A 15,123-nucleotide genomic window follows, 5' to 3' on the forward strand; every position below is an offset into this window, starting at 1 on the left:
TATATATTAACATTAGTATGGCCTAGCTGTATACAGTACAAGTAGTTGGTACTAAACTCTGAGTTTAGAGTAATTGGTGCCCTGCTGAATATTTATATAAACATTTAAATAGAAAGTGATATATAAATGATAGGTATATATAACTGCAAAAATATAACAATGGCTCTTTCAGCATACATCCAGATGCACACTAAAATGCTGTGATGTTCACACTCACCTAAAGGATTATTAGGAACACCTGTTCAATTTCTCATTAATGCAATTATCTAATCAACCAATCACATGGCAGTTGCTTCAATGCATTTAGGGTTGTGGTCCTGGTCAAGACAATCTCCTGAACTCCAAACCGAATGTCAGAATGGGAAAGAAAGGTGATTTAAGCAATTTTGAGCGTGGCATGGTTGTTGGTGCCAGACGGGCCGGTCTGAGTATTTCACAATCTGCTCAGTTACTGGGATTTTCACGCACAACCATTTCTAGGGTTTTCAAAGAATGGTGTGCAAAGGGAAAAACATCCAGTATGCGGCAGTCCTGTGGGCGAAAATGCCTTGTTGATGCTAGAGGTCAGAGGAGAATGGGCCGACTGATTCAAGCTGATAGAAGAGCAACTTTGACTGAAATAACCACTCGTTACAACTGAGGTATGCAGCAAAGCATTTGTGAAGCCACAACACGCACAACCTTGAGGCGGATGGGCTACAACAGCAGAAGACCCCACCGGGTACCACTCATCTCCACTACAAATAGGAAAAAGAGGCTACAATTTGCACGAGCTCACCAAAATTGGACAGTTGAAGACTGGAAAAATGTTGCCTGGTCTGATGAGTCTCGATTTCTGTTGAAACATTCAAATGGTAGAGTCAGAATTTGGCGTAAACAGAACGAGAACATGGATCCATCATGCCTTGTTACCACTGTGCAGGCTGGTGGTGGTGGCGTAATGGTGTGGGGGATGTTTTCTTGGCACACTTTAGGCCCCTTAGTGCCAATTGGGCATCGTTTAAATGCCACGGCCTATCTGAGCATTGTTTCTGACCATGTCCATCCCTTTATGACCACCATGTACCCATTCTCTGATGGCTACTTCCAGCAGGATAATGCACCATGTCACAAAGCTCGAATCATTTCAAATTGGTTTCTTGAACATGACAATGAGTTCACTGTACTACAATGGCCCCCACAGTCACCAGATCTCAACCCAATAGAGCATCTTTGGGATGTGGTGGAACGGGAGCTTCATGCCCTGGATGTGCATCCCACAAATCTCCATCAACTGCAAGATGCTATCCTATCAATATGGGCCAACATTTCTAAAGAATGCTTTCAGCACCTTGTTGAATCAATGCCACGTAGAATTAAGGCAGTTCTGAAGGCGAAAGGGGGTCAAACACCGTATTAGTATGGTGTTCCTAATAATCCTTTAGGTGAGTGTATATATAATCACCCATGTTCTGTAATGGTGTTTCCAGGTAAGGGTCACGTTCACCTGGGGACCTCTCAGGAAGCACCCTGGATGGCATGCTGGACTATCACAGTCTCACTTATGCTGTGGGAAATTTAGTGACACCTAGTGTTTACTGTCACGTACAGTAACAATAGGTTTCTAGTTTGTTGATTGAAAACCAAAGGAAACACACATACCCAAAGCAGGATTCCAGTCACTAACACTGGAGTCGCCATTCCACTGTTAATAAGCACAATGTAATTTTAAATGCATCCAACCATTTTCTGTAGCTGCTTGTCCTATTCAGGGTTGCTTGGGGTCCAGAGCCTATTCAGGAGGCTATGGGGGCAAGGCAGGGAACAACCCAGGATGGGGCACCAACCCATCACAGGGCACCAACCCATCACAGGGCACACTCACACAGCTAGGGGAAATTTGGTAATCCCAGTTAACCTCAGCATATTTTTAGACTGTGGGGGGGATTTGAGTACCTGGAGGAAACCCCATGCCAGCACAGGCAGAACATGCAAGCTCCACACACATGGAGCCACGGTGGAGACTCAAACCCTAGTCCCAGAGGTGAGAGGCAACAGTGCTAACCACTGCACCATCACACTGCCCCTTTTTAAATGTAATTTTTGCTTTAAATGCAGTTGACAGGACATTAAGACTGACATACCTGTGAGAGCAAGGTGCACCTTACAGTGGGCCTTCAGGTCCGACCCCATGTCTAGCCCTCTGAGACTCAGAAAAAGTAAGAGCAGCAGATGTTTTTTCAATGGGCTTGCACTGCAGTCTTCCCTGCTCCATCTGGTATGGGGGCTGCCTGTTTGATGGGTGGAACAAAAAGGTAAACTTCACTTGGGAAAAAGAGTAACCACTTCCCCCTGAGGACTGACAGTGCAATCCATCTTATGTTCTCACAGAAAGCAGGCTGGTCGCTTCCTTCTGCAGCAGTCACCCACTCATGGTAACCGCTCCAAACAAATAAAAAGCCTCCCACATGTCGTCCTATGCCAGTTCAGCAACCGTGACCTTCAAGAGACTCGCAGTTGAATATGAAACATTTTAGTTGGCAAAGGAATAATGTAAATAAAGGCTTGTTTATTTTTGATCACATATTCATAGTCACTGATTACACCAAAAGTCAAAGTCATACCAAACAGAATTCTGTTCATTAGAATTCCTCTGTAAAGATCTAAGAATGTTACCAGTAAGCATATTGTGAAATTATGTATCTTTATTTCCTGTGCATTTGTATATACACTTTCATATTTAGTAAGAATACATTTTCCCTTTTCTTTCTACAACTCTAAGCTGCCTGAGCATGATGTCATTTCCGGTGTGACTTACTTTTGCTATAGCTTTACTGCTGATATGTCATGCTCAAAGCATTCTGGGATGGCGCCAGTTTGTTAAAGTGCTAAATATAGTGATTCACAGTATGGTGCTTTAAACTGTAGCCCATTTTCATTCCTCAGACAAATTTAGCCATGGGGGAGACATTAATGGAAGACTTGAGTCACAGTTTGCAGTCACAGACCCCATACCCCCCCATCACCTCCAGCAAATTCCCACTCATGTCTTTTATGGCCCCCAGAGAACACATTCACATGTTTTTCAACCAAAAGTTGTTTTGTAGGTTTCAATTTAAGGCAAATGTTACGTCCTAATAGTGGCCGACAGCAGAAATCAAACTGACACTGACTCTTACCGTAATAATATTGAGAAAATGAGTGACTAACTTCCTGAGAGACACTTTTTTCAGCTACACTGTCTCTTGTGTTAATGTCCCGTCATTGTGGCATGACACAAGACCTACCTAGCATTTATGTCACCCTCTGAACTGTGAATCTCCCTGTGCTGTCATACGGAGGCGGAGACCACACTCTGTTTCTCCACTCTCTCGTTGTGCCTGTGTTGCTTCTGCGGACATAGTTTTTTGTTCATTATTAAATTTTGGTATTTATTCTGCACCCGGCTGTTTGCCTTTGCTGGTACAAAATGTTTTCAAAATGTGCCGTTGTTGGTGAAGTTGGGGGCGGTCTGAGGCCCAGTGGGCTCAGCCTCTGTGCCTCTGATGGGAAGGTTGCCAGTTAAAGCCCAGCCTCAGCATGTCTGTGGGCCCTTGAGCGAGGCCCTTAACCCCCAACTCCCTGGGTGCTACGCCTAACACGGCATGTGGGGGCGGAATGGCCATTTCATATGTACAGCTTTAATTTAACTATAAGCTTGTGTGCATTTTCAGTGGCCACCCTCTCTGTCCAACCCCAGTTGTGAATGACATGGACGTCCTTGACGGGGATAACCTAGTCGTAGTGGTCTTCTCAGCGTACCTTGATTAAGGAGAGCAGACTCATTTCAAACTAAAAAAAAATAACTCCTGAAAAATGTGAACATCTTCTTCAGAGGAGTCACCCAGCAGAATGATCTCCAGCACATGCCAGTGCCATGCCAGTGTAATGCTGCTCACCACTGCAGTGGATGTCAGTGCGCAAAAATGACTGTTCAAGGTATAAAAACCACAGACACGTGTAGTACAAATCTGCAGATGACGTCATGCACACAGGCTCTGGCATCTGTATGGCTGTGAACTGGAAGATACATTAAATCCCATTTCAAAGAAAATCCACAATTTATATTACACGCCTACCAAGCCACACCCTGAGTACCACAGAAGTGACTCTGCTCATATCGACGGCTGCTCTGTAAATTTATTTAGATTGTAAAGTCATCCCAGACATGAAGTTTTGCTGAATAACATTGCAGACAAAATAAAGCCGTGTGTAAATAGATTTTAATTGTCAATGAATTCTAATAATGATTAAAGTACAGCCAAGCAAGAATTCCATCTGTTAATGTACTTGTTAATACGTTGCAGGTTCAAATACTAGGAAACTGTTCTTGTGAACAAAACAATTAAATAATACAAAATTTGTACTTAGTATAAGAATCCAGGAGCTCTTATGAAAATACACTCAGAAGAAAACTGCTATTATAAACAAGTGATCATAATCTAAAGGTTCCTGGCTTGGGTTCTAACACCATCTATCTAGGTGCTTAACCTGAAATGCTCTAGCATAGAAGTCAAGGTTCACCAGTTCCGGTTCTAGAGGGCCAGTCTGCAGTACAGTTTGCAGGTTTCCCTGCTCAGACACACCTTACTCAGCTCACCAGCTAACTGCCAGGTTTAGTAGGTGTGTCCGAGCTGGGAAACCTGCACACTGCGTTGCAAACTGGTCCTCCAGGACCGGAACTGAAGAGCCCTGATAAAAATCCACCTTATAAGGATATATGTTGTACACTTCTTCAGATAAAACATCCAACTAAGCAATTAATTATAAATGAACAGCTGAGTAACTATGATTAGCCAGTGGCGGTTCAGCTGAGTTGAGTCTGAGACATAACAATAGTGAGGGTGAGTAAAAGTGTACAGGCCAGTGTCAGCTTGGATGATATGAGCAGAAGAGTGATGATTCCGTTTCAACAAGGAGGGCGAGAGCGTGGTGATAAACATGAGTGAGTATGAACATATGAGAGGGCAGAGAGGAATAATGGAAGTGGCTAACAAAGACCTGTGAGGGACTTGGAAGATACAAGTTCTTTTGGAATGAGGAACTTGTATGTGAGTTGAAACAGTCTGCAGCAGAGTGAAATTCGTGACAGTGTTCTAGTAATACTTCAGTCACTCTGTGCAACACCATGACAGTGAATCATGGGTTTGATCCACTCATCTCACCCCAGACACCATGGAGGCAACTCTCAGCAAGTCCAGGACATGCATGGTTCCTGAAATGATGAACGGGCCAGGTGAATTCACAGCAAGGAGAGTGGAGAAGCTTTCCTGGTATTTCCTGGCTCTGTTGTTGGCTGAGGGCCACCGGCATAGAAGTGTTCTCATAACTTTGCACAGATGAAAGCTTCTTGATTGTTGAACACTTCATGTAGGATGTCACTGGCTGGGAATGAGAAGGGAGGTCATTTTCCAAGCCAGCCGTTATGGATGGACCGCGTACCGCCCACAGTCCACAGCTACAGAGACAAACCCCCCAGTACTGACTCAGCCGTGAGTGTTGACTCACACAGACTTGCTGTTGAGAAGAGGGCGAAGGGAAAGGAGCCAAAGGAGCAGCCACAGTCAAGTACTGGAAGAAGAGAAGGTGTGTGAAAACAAATATTGAAAGGTTTAACCATGTGACCATAAATGTATAATGAAGTCACAGTATCAGAAGTCCACATTACCCCAGAGACCTCCAGTCAGCTTCTGAAAGGTCATTTTCCGCATTGAGTTTACTGTTCCCTCTTGTGTCAGTTTGAGCTTACCTTACCCGAATCTTTAACACAGACAGCAGCAGACCAAGATCCATATCTCTCTGGGTATACAGTTTACACGCAGGTGGGTATGTGTGTTCAGCCCAACAGCGGTTCCGTTCACATTCGAATGATTATGCTGTTGCTTAACATAAAATCAACACTGTTGCGTTTACTTTTATGCCCCTGGGGGCTGTATACTGAAAATCGAGTGAAAAATAGCATCCAAATATGGACACGAATGGCAGTATATTTTAACGATATTGTTTTTCATAATTCATTATGTTTCCATTTCGTTCCATTTAAACATCTTCAGCTGATTCATGTAATTAATATTCATTGGTGCTATTGCGTCCCTAGAGTGAACCACTTTAGAACAATAATTCATGTTCCAGATTTAAATGTAATGATAACCAGAGATTAATATGTGAATACACCCTTAATCAGTGGTGAGTCATTATATATTTATTATGTATATATTGATTTAACAGTAAGATGTTGCACAAAATATTAAAATTTTAATGAGAATATGGTGTTCATGTTTTTATACCCGTATGATGTTTTGGCATTACCAGTACAGCCTTGCACCCTGTGCTCCTCGGAAATGGCTCGACAGACCGCGATAAGTGCTTAGAAGATGTAAGGATAGAAGAATGGAAGGATGGAAAACAATTGCACACTCCTGATATGGTATGTGCGTCATTTTCTGGTATGTGTATGACAATTTCAGGTCTTATGGACAGGTCAGCACACACTGTAGAATTCCTGACATATCGAGCACTCTCTCCTCTTACTCAGAGGCCTGTAACCGCAATGCAATCCACTGGAGGAGAACACAGGAAATGTGTGTCCCCCCCATCCCCCACTCAGGAGTCACTTCCTATTTTTAAACTACAGCTACTACTTGCATTTTTTAATCATAAAAACACGATTTAGTAAATTCTTTAAAATGTTTGAAATCATTTGCATGAATTCTTTAGAATATATTGCTATAACAACAACAACAACGACAACAACAACAACAACAACAATAATAATAATAATAATAATAATAATAATAATAATAATAATAATTCATTGGAATCCCATGCAGGGCGTACCCCAACCTTTTGCCCAGGCTGCAGGCCCTGGTTCTTGTTATTCTAGTTTTGTATTACTTTCCTTCTTCCATCGTTTCCCAAATGCATCATTATTACTCATATTCAAATTCCAATTAATGCCCCCTTTCCACTTTCTCAGGCTCACAATCCAACTGTTGCAAACTTCCTCCCACGTATTTAGTCTACTGAGCAAAACAAGCTGATGCACCGTATTTTTTTTTTTGTGTGTTCCTGGCGACAGAGTAAACGTAAACAACAGGTTCAGGCAAACAGCCAGGATGTGTGATGGGTCCCAAAAAACACCTTTTAGTACCTTCTCCTAATCTGGCCTAAATGGTATTAAGTTTAAGTGTAATGATTTAGCTGATACCTCCATTACTAAGCTGAGATTAGAAGCTAATAGGTTTTCCACAGTGATGGAGTCATATTCAGCTGCCACTTGCACCCTGGAGGGCGTGATGCATGAGGAATGTTGCAGGACGTGCAGGTGTGTCAGCGCCTGTGGGGTTTGCACCCCGATGCTGCGCCCGTCAGGCCCGCCTCGCTCACCTCAGCTGTATGGCAGAATCTGTGATCTCTTTGCTCTCCAGACTCCTGTGAGTTCTGACTCACTTTCAGACCTTCTTTTTATCAAGGCATCTCCACCATCTGCCAAAATAAAATGATATTTTCAAATACGAAAGTAAACATTTGTAAGGCTAGACATTATAAAATCTGTCTCTGAACCACGCCAAACCACTGATCTGATATGGTTTTATTGCTTTATTAAAAGCTTGGCTGTTGTTTACCACTTCATTGTTACACCTATGCTCAGGATCGGCACATCATTCCTGCACCCAAGACAAAATTATGTCAATAAGGCCCCGCATGAGGATCAGTGTCTCTCCTGCCCCTTCCCCTGTTGCCCCCCCCCCCCCCCCGATGCCAGACTTGCATATGCTCATGAACACCTTGAAGTCATTGTTTCTGTATTTCATTTTAATTGGAATTGCCATTTTTGTATGTATGTTATTTACATAGTATATTTCTGCATGTATATCTTTCAAAAAATAATGTGCATTTTTCAAGTCTTATAAAGGAAGAAAAACAGTTTTCTCATGAAGGCAGGGAAATTAGTTATGAAGTACAGAATATTTTATGGATATTGGTTTGTATTTCTTCCAAGAGATTCCTAACGTAGTGAGGAAGTGGCTCATGATGACAAGGAACTCATCACTCTGCACACACGCATAATACAGAGAGTCTTACCTTCTTGGCAAAACAAGGTTCCCTCTGGAATATCTAAAATGACTGGGCAGTAATTCATTCATATTTATGCCATAAACAACTATTACTACACATTCAATCATTTTAAAAAGTACAAAATTGCGAAGGGGGCAAAAAATCTTACTAGCCCTGCATTACCACGCGTTTCCCTGAACAGGAGTAAAAATGAAACAGAAACATCTGTGTTTAATAAGACAGTATGGATCCTACTCATGAGTGTACTGTACGGGCAGAACATTACTGCCTGAAAGGATTACTATGTTCACACGTGAATCATAAAACTGCAGTGGTATTTTAGGTAATAACATTAACAAAAAAAGTTGTTTGCTTTTTTGCCATTGCTTCCTCATGTGTTCTGTACACAGTATTCTTGTTTATGGTTGTCTAGGAGATGAATACACTCTGAGGAGAGTCCTGTCCAAGCGTGTTGGCTCAGCTAAGCCTGTCAGAGCCTGCTTTCCCTGTCTATGCCTTACCTTCACAGTCGAAAGTGTAGCATTTATATTATAAATGTCTTTCTTTGCACAATATGGAGGCTTCACATTGTTCTCCATAATATCACAAACAGCTAATTAAATTCTACAATATGTATTTTTGCATCTTATGAATAAGTGCTGAGATGTTGCCCCTGTTTCCACAGCATCTCGGTCTCCAGGCATAGACTTCTCAGTGGTACTCAGACCCCCATGACCAAATAAGGGGATGAGGGCTTTCCTCTCCCACCCTCCCTCCCTCCCTCCCTACTGCACATTCTCACTGCCTTCTAGAACACGAGAGAACTTTGCATGAATACTGTGACACGGAATGTTTGAAGTATCACAATGCAAATAACATATGTCAGGCAGTTTGTATTCCCTGAATCCAGAGGCCTCTGTTTTTATTTGGTGTTACGGCACCGTTAGACACGATGTTTTTAACACCAAGCAATTTAACTGACATGGTAAAGAAGTTAACTCTTTCCAAATAAAAAAAAAATCTGTTGCAGAAGACCAATGACTCAGACTCTCCGTGTAAGCTGCCCTGTAAAGTGACTTGGTGAGATAAGCGGGTAGACAGAAAGGAAGAGAGCTGTGTGTGCTTTGGTGTCAGTGAGACAGTCGCCGGGATGACATCACGGGCAGTAATTACTTCCGCCTGTGTCTGCAGGGGCGGGGCTTGGGCTGAAGTCTCTCCTTTATAAAGCTGACAAACATTCATTCAGACTCAGTAAGTGCTCTCTCACCCAGAGGACAGACTCAGCAATACGAACACAGGCTTAAACATCCTGTTCAGGTCCAAGGTAACGCCGCATTTAACATGCTCTTACTTGTGATTGGAATTTATGGCTTACATACTGTTTTGTAGAATTACAAAACTGCTTGTTCTGTATTTAAAACACTTTGCTGTTATTAAGAAAAACCGAGATGTATATTTTATAGCGTAGGTAATTAATGTGGACAGAAATTGTTATTTATTAGTGATCAGATCACAAGCATAATAATGTGGTAGAGTGTGATTCTATCAAAATTAAATTTCCAAAGATATTATTACTGGATTTTTCTCACATGTTAATAAATGTGACATTTGATTGGATTAGATTCATTCGATTAACTTTATTGAGAAGTTCTTGTGCATACAGCATGTGAATAATCTGTAACTTTCCCTTTATGTGGCTATGGCACCTATGAGTACCTGTTGAATCTGACTGTGCTCCTCCTGTCTGCTATCGCTGCTTGTCTGTCCCCTTCCCAGGATGCAGACCATGTACATGTGGCTGGTTTTTCACCTGCTGGCTGCAGGACTGTGTAACGTCCTGGAGGAGAGACAGCTGGACTTCGGCTTGCGCGTCTTCTCCGAGTTGTCTTCGCAGGACAAAAACGTGGCGTTCTCCCCGTATGGTGTCACCGCTGTGATGAGCATGGTGCAGCTAGGAGCCAGGGGTGCCACCTTAAATGTCTTAAAATCCAGCATGGGATTCTCCCTGAAAGGTGAGCTCCTGCCTTTGACGGCCTGAACAATCTTCACTCTCAGGCAGTTGCGCTAATGTTAGTCTGTCTCACTGTACTGCGTAAAAATCTGGCTCAGAGTTACGCCAATTATGTAACAGAAAGTGCTGACTGAAAGTCTTGGGGCACTTGCTTAGTTGTGTAATAATGTTGCAAATTTACTGGTTTCGTAACAAAAGTCCATCGACAAGCAATGTTTAGTATATCTGCACATATATTCCACACGGAAATTTTCTTTTTATTAAGTGTCTTTTTTGAATGACTCATTCAGTTCTGTTCTTGGCATTTAACTAGTAATTGCTATTGGCTCCCAAAGGGATTCGAAACACAAATGTTTGGTGTTTCTTGCTATTGCAGAGTTGTTACTAATTAAAAAGCAACCAATGATGCTATCAATTAACTTTTAAGTTTGAAATTAATGTTTTACTTTAAATTTTCTGGTTGTTATAAATGTGATATATATTTTTTGTGAACAAATGATTGAAGTAATGATTTTTATTATAAAGCCAATACATTTGCAATATTTTTACTGAATTAAGTAAGCGGCACAAGACTTTCTGTGAGTGCTGTATATATTGGCAACAAATTCTATTGGATTAGAATTCTAATTCAGGATTAAGGGAACGGCATAATTATCTCACTGTATGGGTACTGTCTGCTTCTCCAGATCGTGGGATTCCCAGACAGCTGCGTCTGCAGCACAGGGACCTGTCCATGGAGGACGCAGTGCAGCTTGCCAATGGCGTGATGGTAGAGAGGAAGCTGGGGCTGGAGAAAGGCTTCAGGAAGGGGCTTCTCAAAGCCTTCCAGAGCATCCCCCACCAGCTGGACTTCTCCAACCCAGACAAGGCCATGGAGGTCATCAATGCATGGGTGTCCGACAACACAGACGGTGAGAGAAAGTGTCAGTATGCGCAACAGCACATGCAAGAATGATTGCTGTCAGTGTGGTAATACTGATCTTTCTTAATTCCAGGCATGATCCCTCACTTCCTGTCTACTGACACTTTAACCAAGGATACCAATCTGGTGCTGCTCAATGCCGTCCACTTCCGAGGCCTGTGGAAGGTGCCCTTTAACCCGCGGATGACCCAGGAAAGGCTATTTCACTGTGCCAATGGGAGTTCAGTGCCTGTACCGATGATGCAAATCACACAGCGTTTCAGCTATGGTGAGTTTTGACATTAGCCACATGTACTCAAATGCAGAATGATAGTGATATTTATCAGGAAATGAGAAGAATCTCTTGAGAAGATAAAACTAGGGAATGAGAGTAATCTAAAAGCTGTATTTTGTTATATTGATTATATAGTGTGGTACCTACATCTCTACAATTAACATAAAGAGTATAAGGAAGTACAAGCAAATAGCCTACATGGCTCCTTGGAACAAAATAAAGTGTAATATAAAGTGTTAAGGTGATAATTCAAGTGGTTCCTTCTATAAAGGTGACTTCATCACAGAGGATGGCGTGGAGTATGATGTCATTGAGATTCCCTACGAAGGCGATTCACTGAGCATGCTCATAGTGTCTCCCTTTGAGAAGGACGTTCCACTCTCTGCAATTTTCAAAAGTCTTGAAGGACAAAGGATAAAGCAATGGAGGAACGGCATGAGAATGGTCCGCCGGCAGCTTTCACTGCCAAGGTGAGATTTCTGTTGCTCAAATAAGAAAAAGTTGTTTTAGCACATTTGATGGCACCTTAGCACTGCTATGTCGGGTCGAAACGGGAAGTAAATATGCTGCGACACACTGGACTTTATAGCATAATTATTGTACTTCAGTATGAGGACCATCTATTAGTTTTGGCTGAGAGCTCACAGCATGGCCATCTGTCAAAAATTATTTATAGTTTTGTTCCTCATCATCTACATTTCCTCTTCAGGTTTACCATAGATTCTCAGCTGGACCTTAAGCCTGCCCTCTCCAGACTCGGCCTGGGCGAGATTTTCTGGAAGAATGCTGACTTCTCCGGCATCACCAGTGAGTGCTGAATTCACATCCCATGCCGGTAGCACTTTAAAATAAGACAACCCTTACGAAGGATTTACGAATGGTTTATAATCAAGTTATTAATTAATATGTAAAGCTTTGTAGGTCATTAATAGACATCAAAATGTTATAACAGTTTTATTTTTATTAATGAGTTACTACCATTTATAAGCAACAAAGGGGGCTTTATTGTAAATTGGTACCCACATTCCACTTTCTCTCCTAATGTTACAGCCTCTACGTGCTTCTCTGTTATTAAACCCCAGGACAGAATACACAATATTGTCATCTATGATAAAGTGTGTCTGATATACTACATATATTTGGAAAGCCACAGATTTTCCATGAACACTGTTAGGGTCATAACTCTGTGGGGGAAGTCTCACCTACCCAGTGGTCTTACCCCTATCCAGGTGAGGAGCAGCTGTACGTGTCCGAGGTTTTGCAGAAGGTAAAGATTGAAGTGGATGAAGAAGGAACCAAAGGCTCTGCTGCCACAGGTATTGACACCCAGATACCCTGAAACACCCCTGCCCACTTCCACAAACCTGTCCCTTCTAAATTCTCCCTCACTGGGGGTGAAGCTTGCTGGGATGGGGCACTGGTGAAGCTTCTCTAAGGCTACATGTGCTTCGGTCAACACTGGCCATGAGTATATTTGTAAGTGTGCAGAAGCTGCTTTTTATTACAATCTAACAAGCAAAATGTCCCATTGTGCCCTTTTCGTCCACAGGTGCTATTATCTACTCACGCATGGCTGTTGAAGAGATTACTCTCGATCGGCCTTTCCTGTTCCTGATTCAGCACAAGCCAACAGGTTAATGTCTCCCCTTTCCATCCATTTAACCTTGTAATTGTTACCTTTAGATTTTAGAAGTTCCTTGATATCCTGGCTGTAACCCGAATTTCCTGTGTTTCATTTAGGTGTTCTGCTGTTCATGGGTCAAGTAAACCAACCTGAGGAACACTGAAGCTTAAAGGAGCTACAGGCAATACCTGCTTTTAGGAGACACTGCACTGCTGTGGTCAGCTAGCTTCTGATTCTGAACAATTTATCCAAGCAAATCTGAAGTTGCCGAAGATCAGTTATGTCCAATCTGATATTTGGACAATCAGGGTATTTCAACTGGTATTTCTTTTCGGTAACTTCACTGCTGCTATAAATGCACTGGATTTTCTATGGAAGCTTTGCTTACATCTTTTTCTGAACATTATACAAGTATTTTATTCAGTGTAAATGCTACATCACCCTGTACTGCATAAGCTGTTAGAAGCAGGATGGACAACATGACAGCTGCAGAATGCAGGCAGGAATGACTGAACAGGATACGTTCAAAAGTCACTACAAAATGATCCAATATAAGAGTAGCCCTGACTAACTATACTATAACAGTGCTTGACAGGAAGCTGGGAGCAAGCAAAAATGTGGACTGTCTGGGGGTCGCTAAAGACCCGACTGGGAAACACTGCAATATAAGATTACTAATTATATTATAATATGCAGTTTTTTTTTTTACATATTACAAGGAATTCTATAGTCATCTGCATGGGCATGCATATTACCAGAGCAGATAAAGGTGGGTGGCCACTCCCAGACGCAGAAAGAGAAGGTGCTGGAACAACGTCCTGACACAAATCACAAGGGTTAGCAGAACATACGAGAAATAAAGATGACCATCCATGCATCCATCCACACAAACATCATCTGATGGCTAATCGTGGTCAGGATCAGTGGGAAAACAAGCCTATGAGCTGGTCAAAAGGATGAAGGTATGACAGAATTTAACTGAAAGGAACAGCGCAGAACATGTGAAAGATATCAACTTTAAGTCTTCATTCAGACATGATGTCTTCATTGCTTGCTGGCTTTAAAGTGAAGGTCAAACTGAAATATGTGTTCTTTTTTGGTTTATACATATTATATTTTCATATGTGTTTAGAAAATATTTTTGTCACAATGTGTATATTTGCAAAGTATATATATTTATTGACATTTTCAAATAAAATCAGTACACATATCGGTGTTTTGAGTATATTTATGTTCTGTATCCCATACGAATGACTTGGGTGTATTAAGGCAAACACTGACCTCTACTGTTGAAGCAACGAACTGCACTGTTTGGCGAATGATCGCCAAAAAAATAAAAAAAATGTAATGGTATGGACATTTAAATGATAATGATGTCTTATTATTGCTACTGTAATATGCTCATAAACAGCATGAATGTTTGCTCTGTGCCCCTTGACAGCCTGGGGAAACATATGGACCCCTTCTCCGAATAACGATAATTATCTGTGATTTCTATTGGTGACAAAGTCACAGGGGCTGCTAACACTATAGTGCTTTGTTAACTACATTCCTAATGCTAAATTTCAATCAGAAGGCAGTGAAAGTAAAGGTACACCTGTAAATTTAATCAGAGCTTTTGGACCCCCTAAAATCATGTTCAGGTTCAGGACTTTGGGTTTAAAAGAGCAAAAAAATGCGGTATGGTGGTATTGTGTCATAACTGAGTCGGAATGCACGATTCATTCTGGATGTTTCTGTTACTATAGCTATACAACCTTGTGTCAGCTTGCGTTCACATTTGGGACTGGGACCACCGGAGACAAGTCAATTTGGGCGTCTCTCGGTATTGTAGCTGTCCATCTCATATACATTACTGTATGTTTAATGTGTTACAGGTTAAATATGGACAGTGGGTCATTAGATAGTCAGCAGCGCTGCCCATTCTACAGTGGCTGTTACACTAAGCAATACACCCGCTAATGTCCTACCACACCCGCTTTCGGGCGTCTCCCCATCAGTGTATGTTATTTACTATGGACTTTGGATGTAAAGTGACTGGACATGATTCAGTCAGGTGTAACTCACGTTAAGAATATAGTTCCCTTTTTCTTGTCATTACAATTTATACTTCTTTTTGTTTGCATTAAGTTATGATAATCCTAGGTCTCTGGAGTTTTACGTTAGTGACCAAGTATTTTTATGTAGAAGAGTATAAATTTACTCTTTGTATATAA

At 41.7% G+C, this 15,123-nt stretch overlaps 1 protein-coding gene across 1 annotated transcript; it reads left to right on the plus strand.

Annotated features, from left to right (window-relative positions):
- Nucleotides 1-9,281: 9,281 nt before the first annotated feature.
- serpine1 (serpin peptidase inhibitor, clade E (nexin, plasminogen activator inhibitor type 1), member 1) lies at nucleotides 9,282-14,117 on the plus strand. The gene is made up of 9 exons (XM_023832402.2): nucleotides 9,282-9,400; nucleotides 9,853-10,088; nucleotides 10,774-10,998; nucleotides 11,083-11,277; nucleotides 11,555-11,753; nucleotides 11,993-12,090; nucleotides 12,513-12,599; nucleotides 12,833-12,916; nucleotides 13,024-14,117. The coding sequence occupies exons 2-9, from the start codon at nucleotides 9,854-9,856 to the stop codon at nucleotides 13,068-13,070; spliced, it is 1,170 nt and encodes a 389-aa protein (XP_023688170.1). The 5' UTR covers nucleotides 9,282-9,400; nucleotide 9,853; the 3' UTR covers nucleotides 13,071-14,117.
- Nucleotides 14,118-15,123: the final 1,006 nt, after the last annotated feature.

The sequence above is a fragment of the Paramormyrops kingsleyae genome, chromosome 10 (genome assembly GCF_048594095.1).
Source record: "Paramormyrops kingsleyae isolate MSU_618 chromosome 10, PKINGS_0.4, whole genome shotgun sequence".
NCBI lineage: Eukaryota > Metazoa > Chordata > Actinopteri > Osteoglossiformes > Mormyridae > Paramormyrops > Paramormyrops kingsleyae.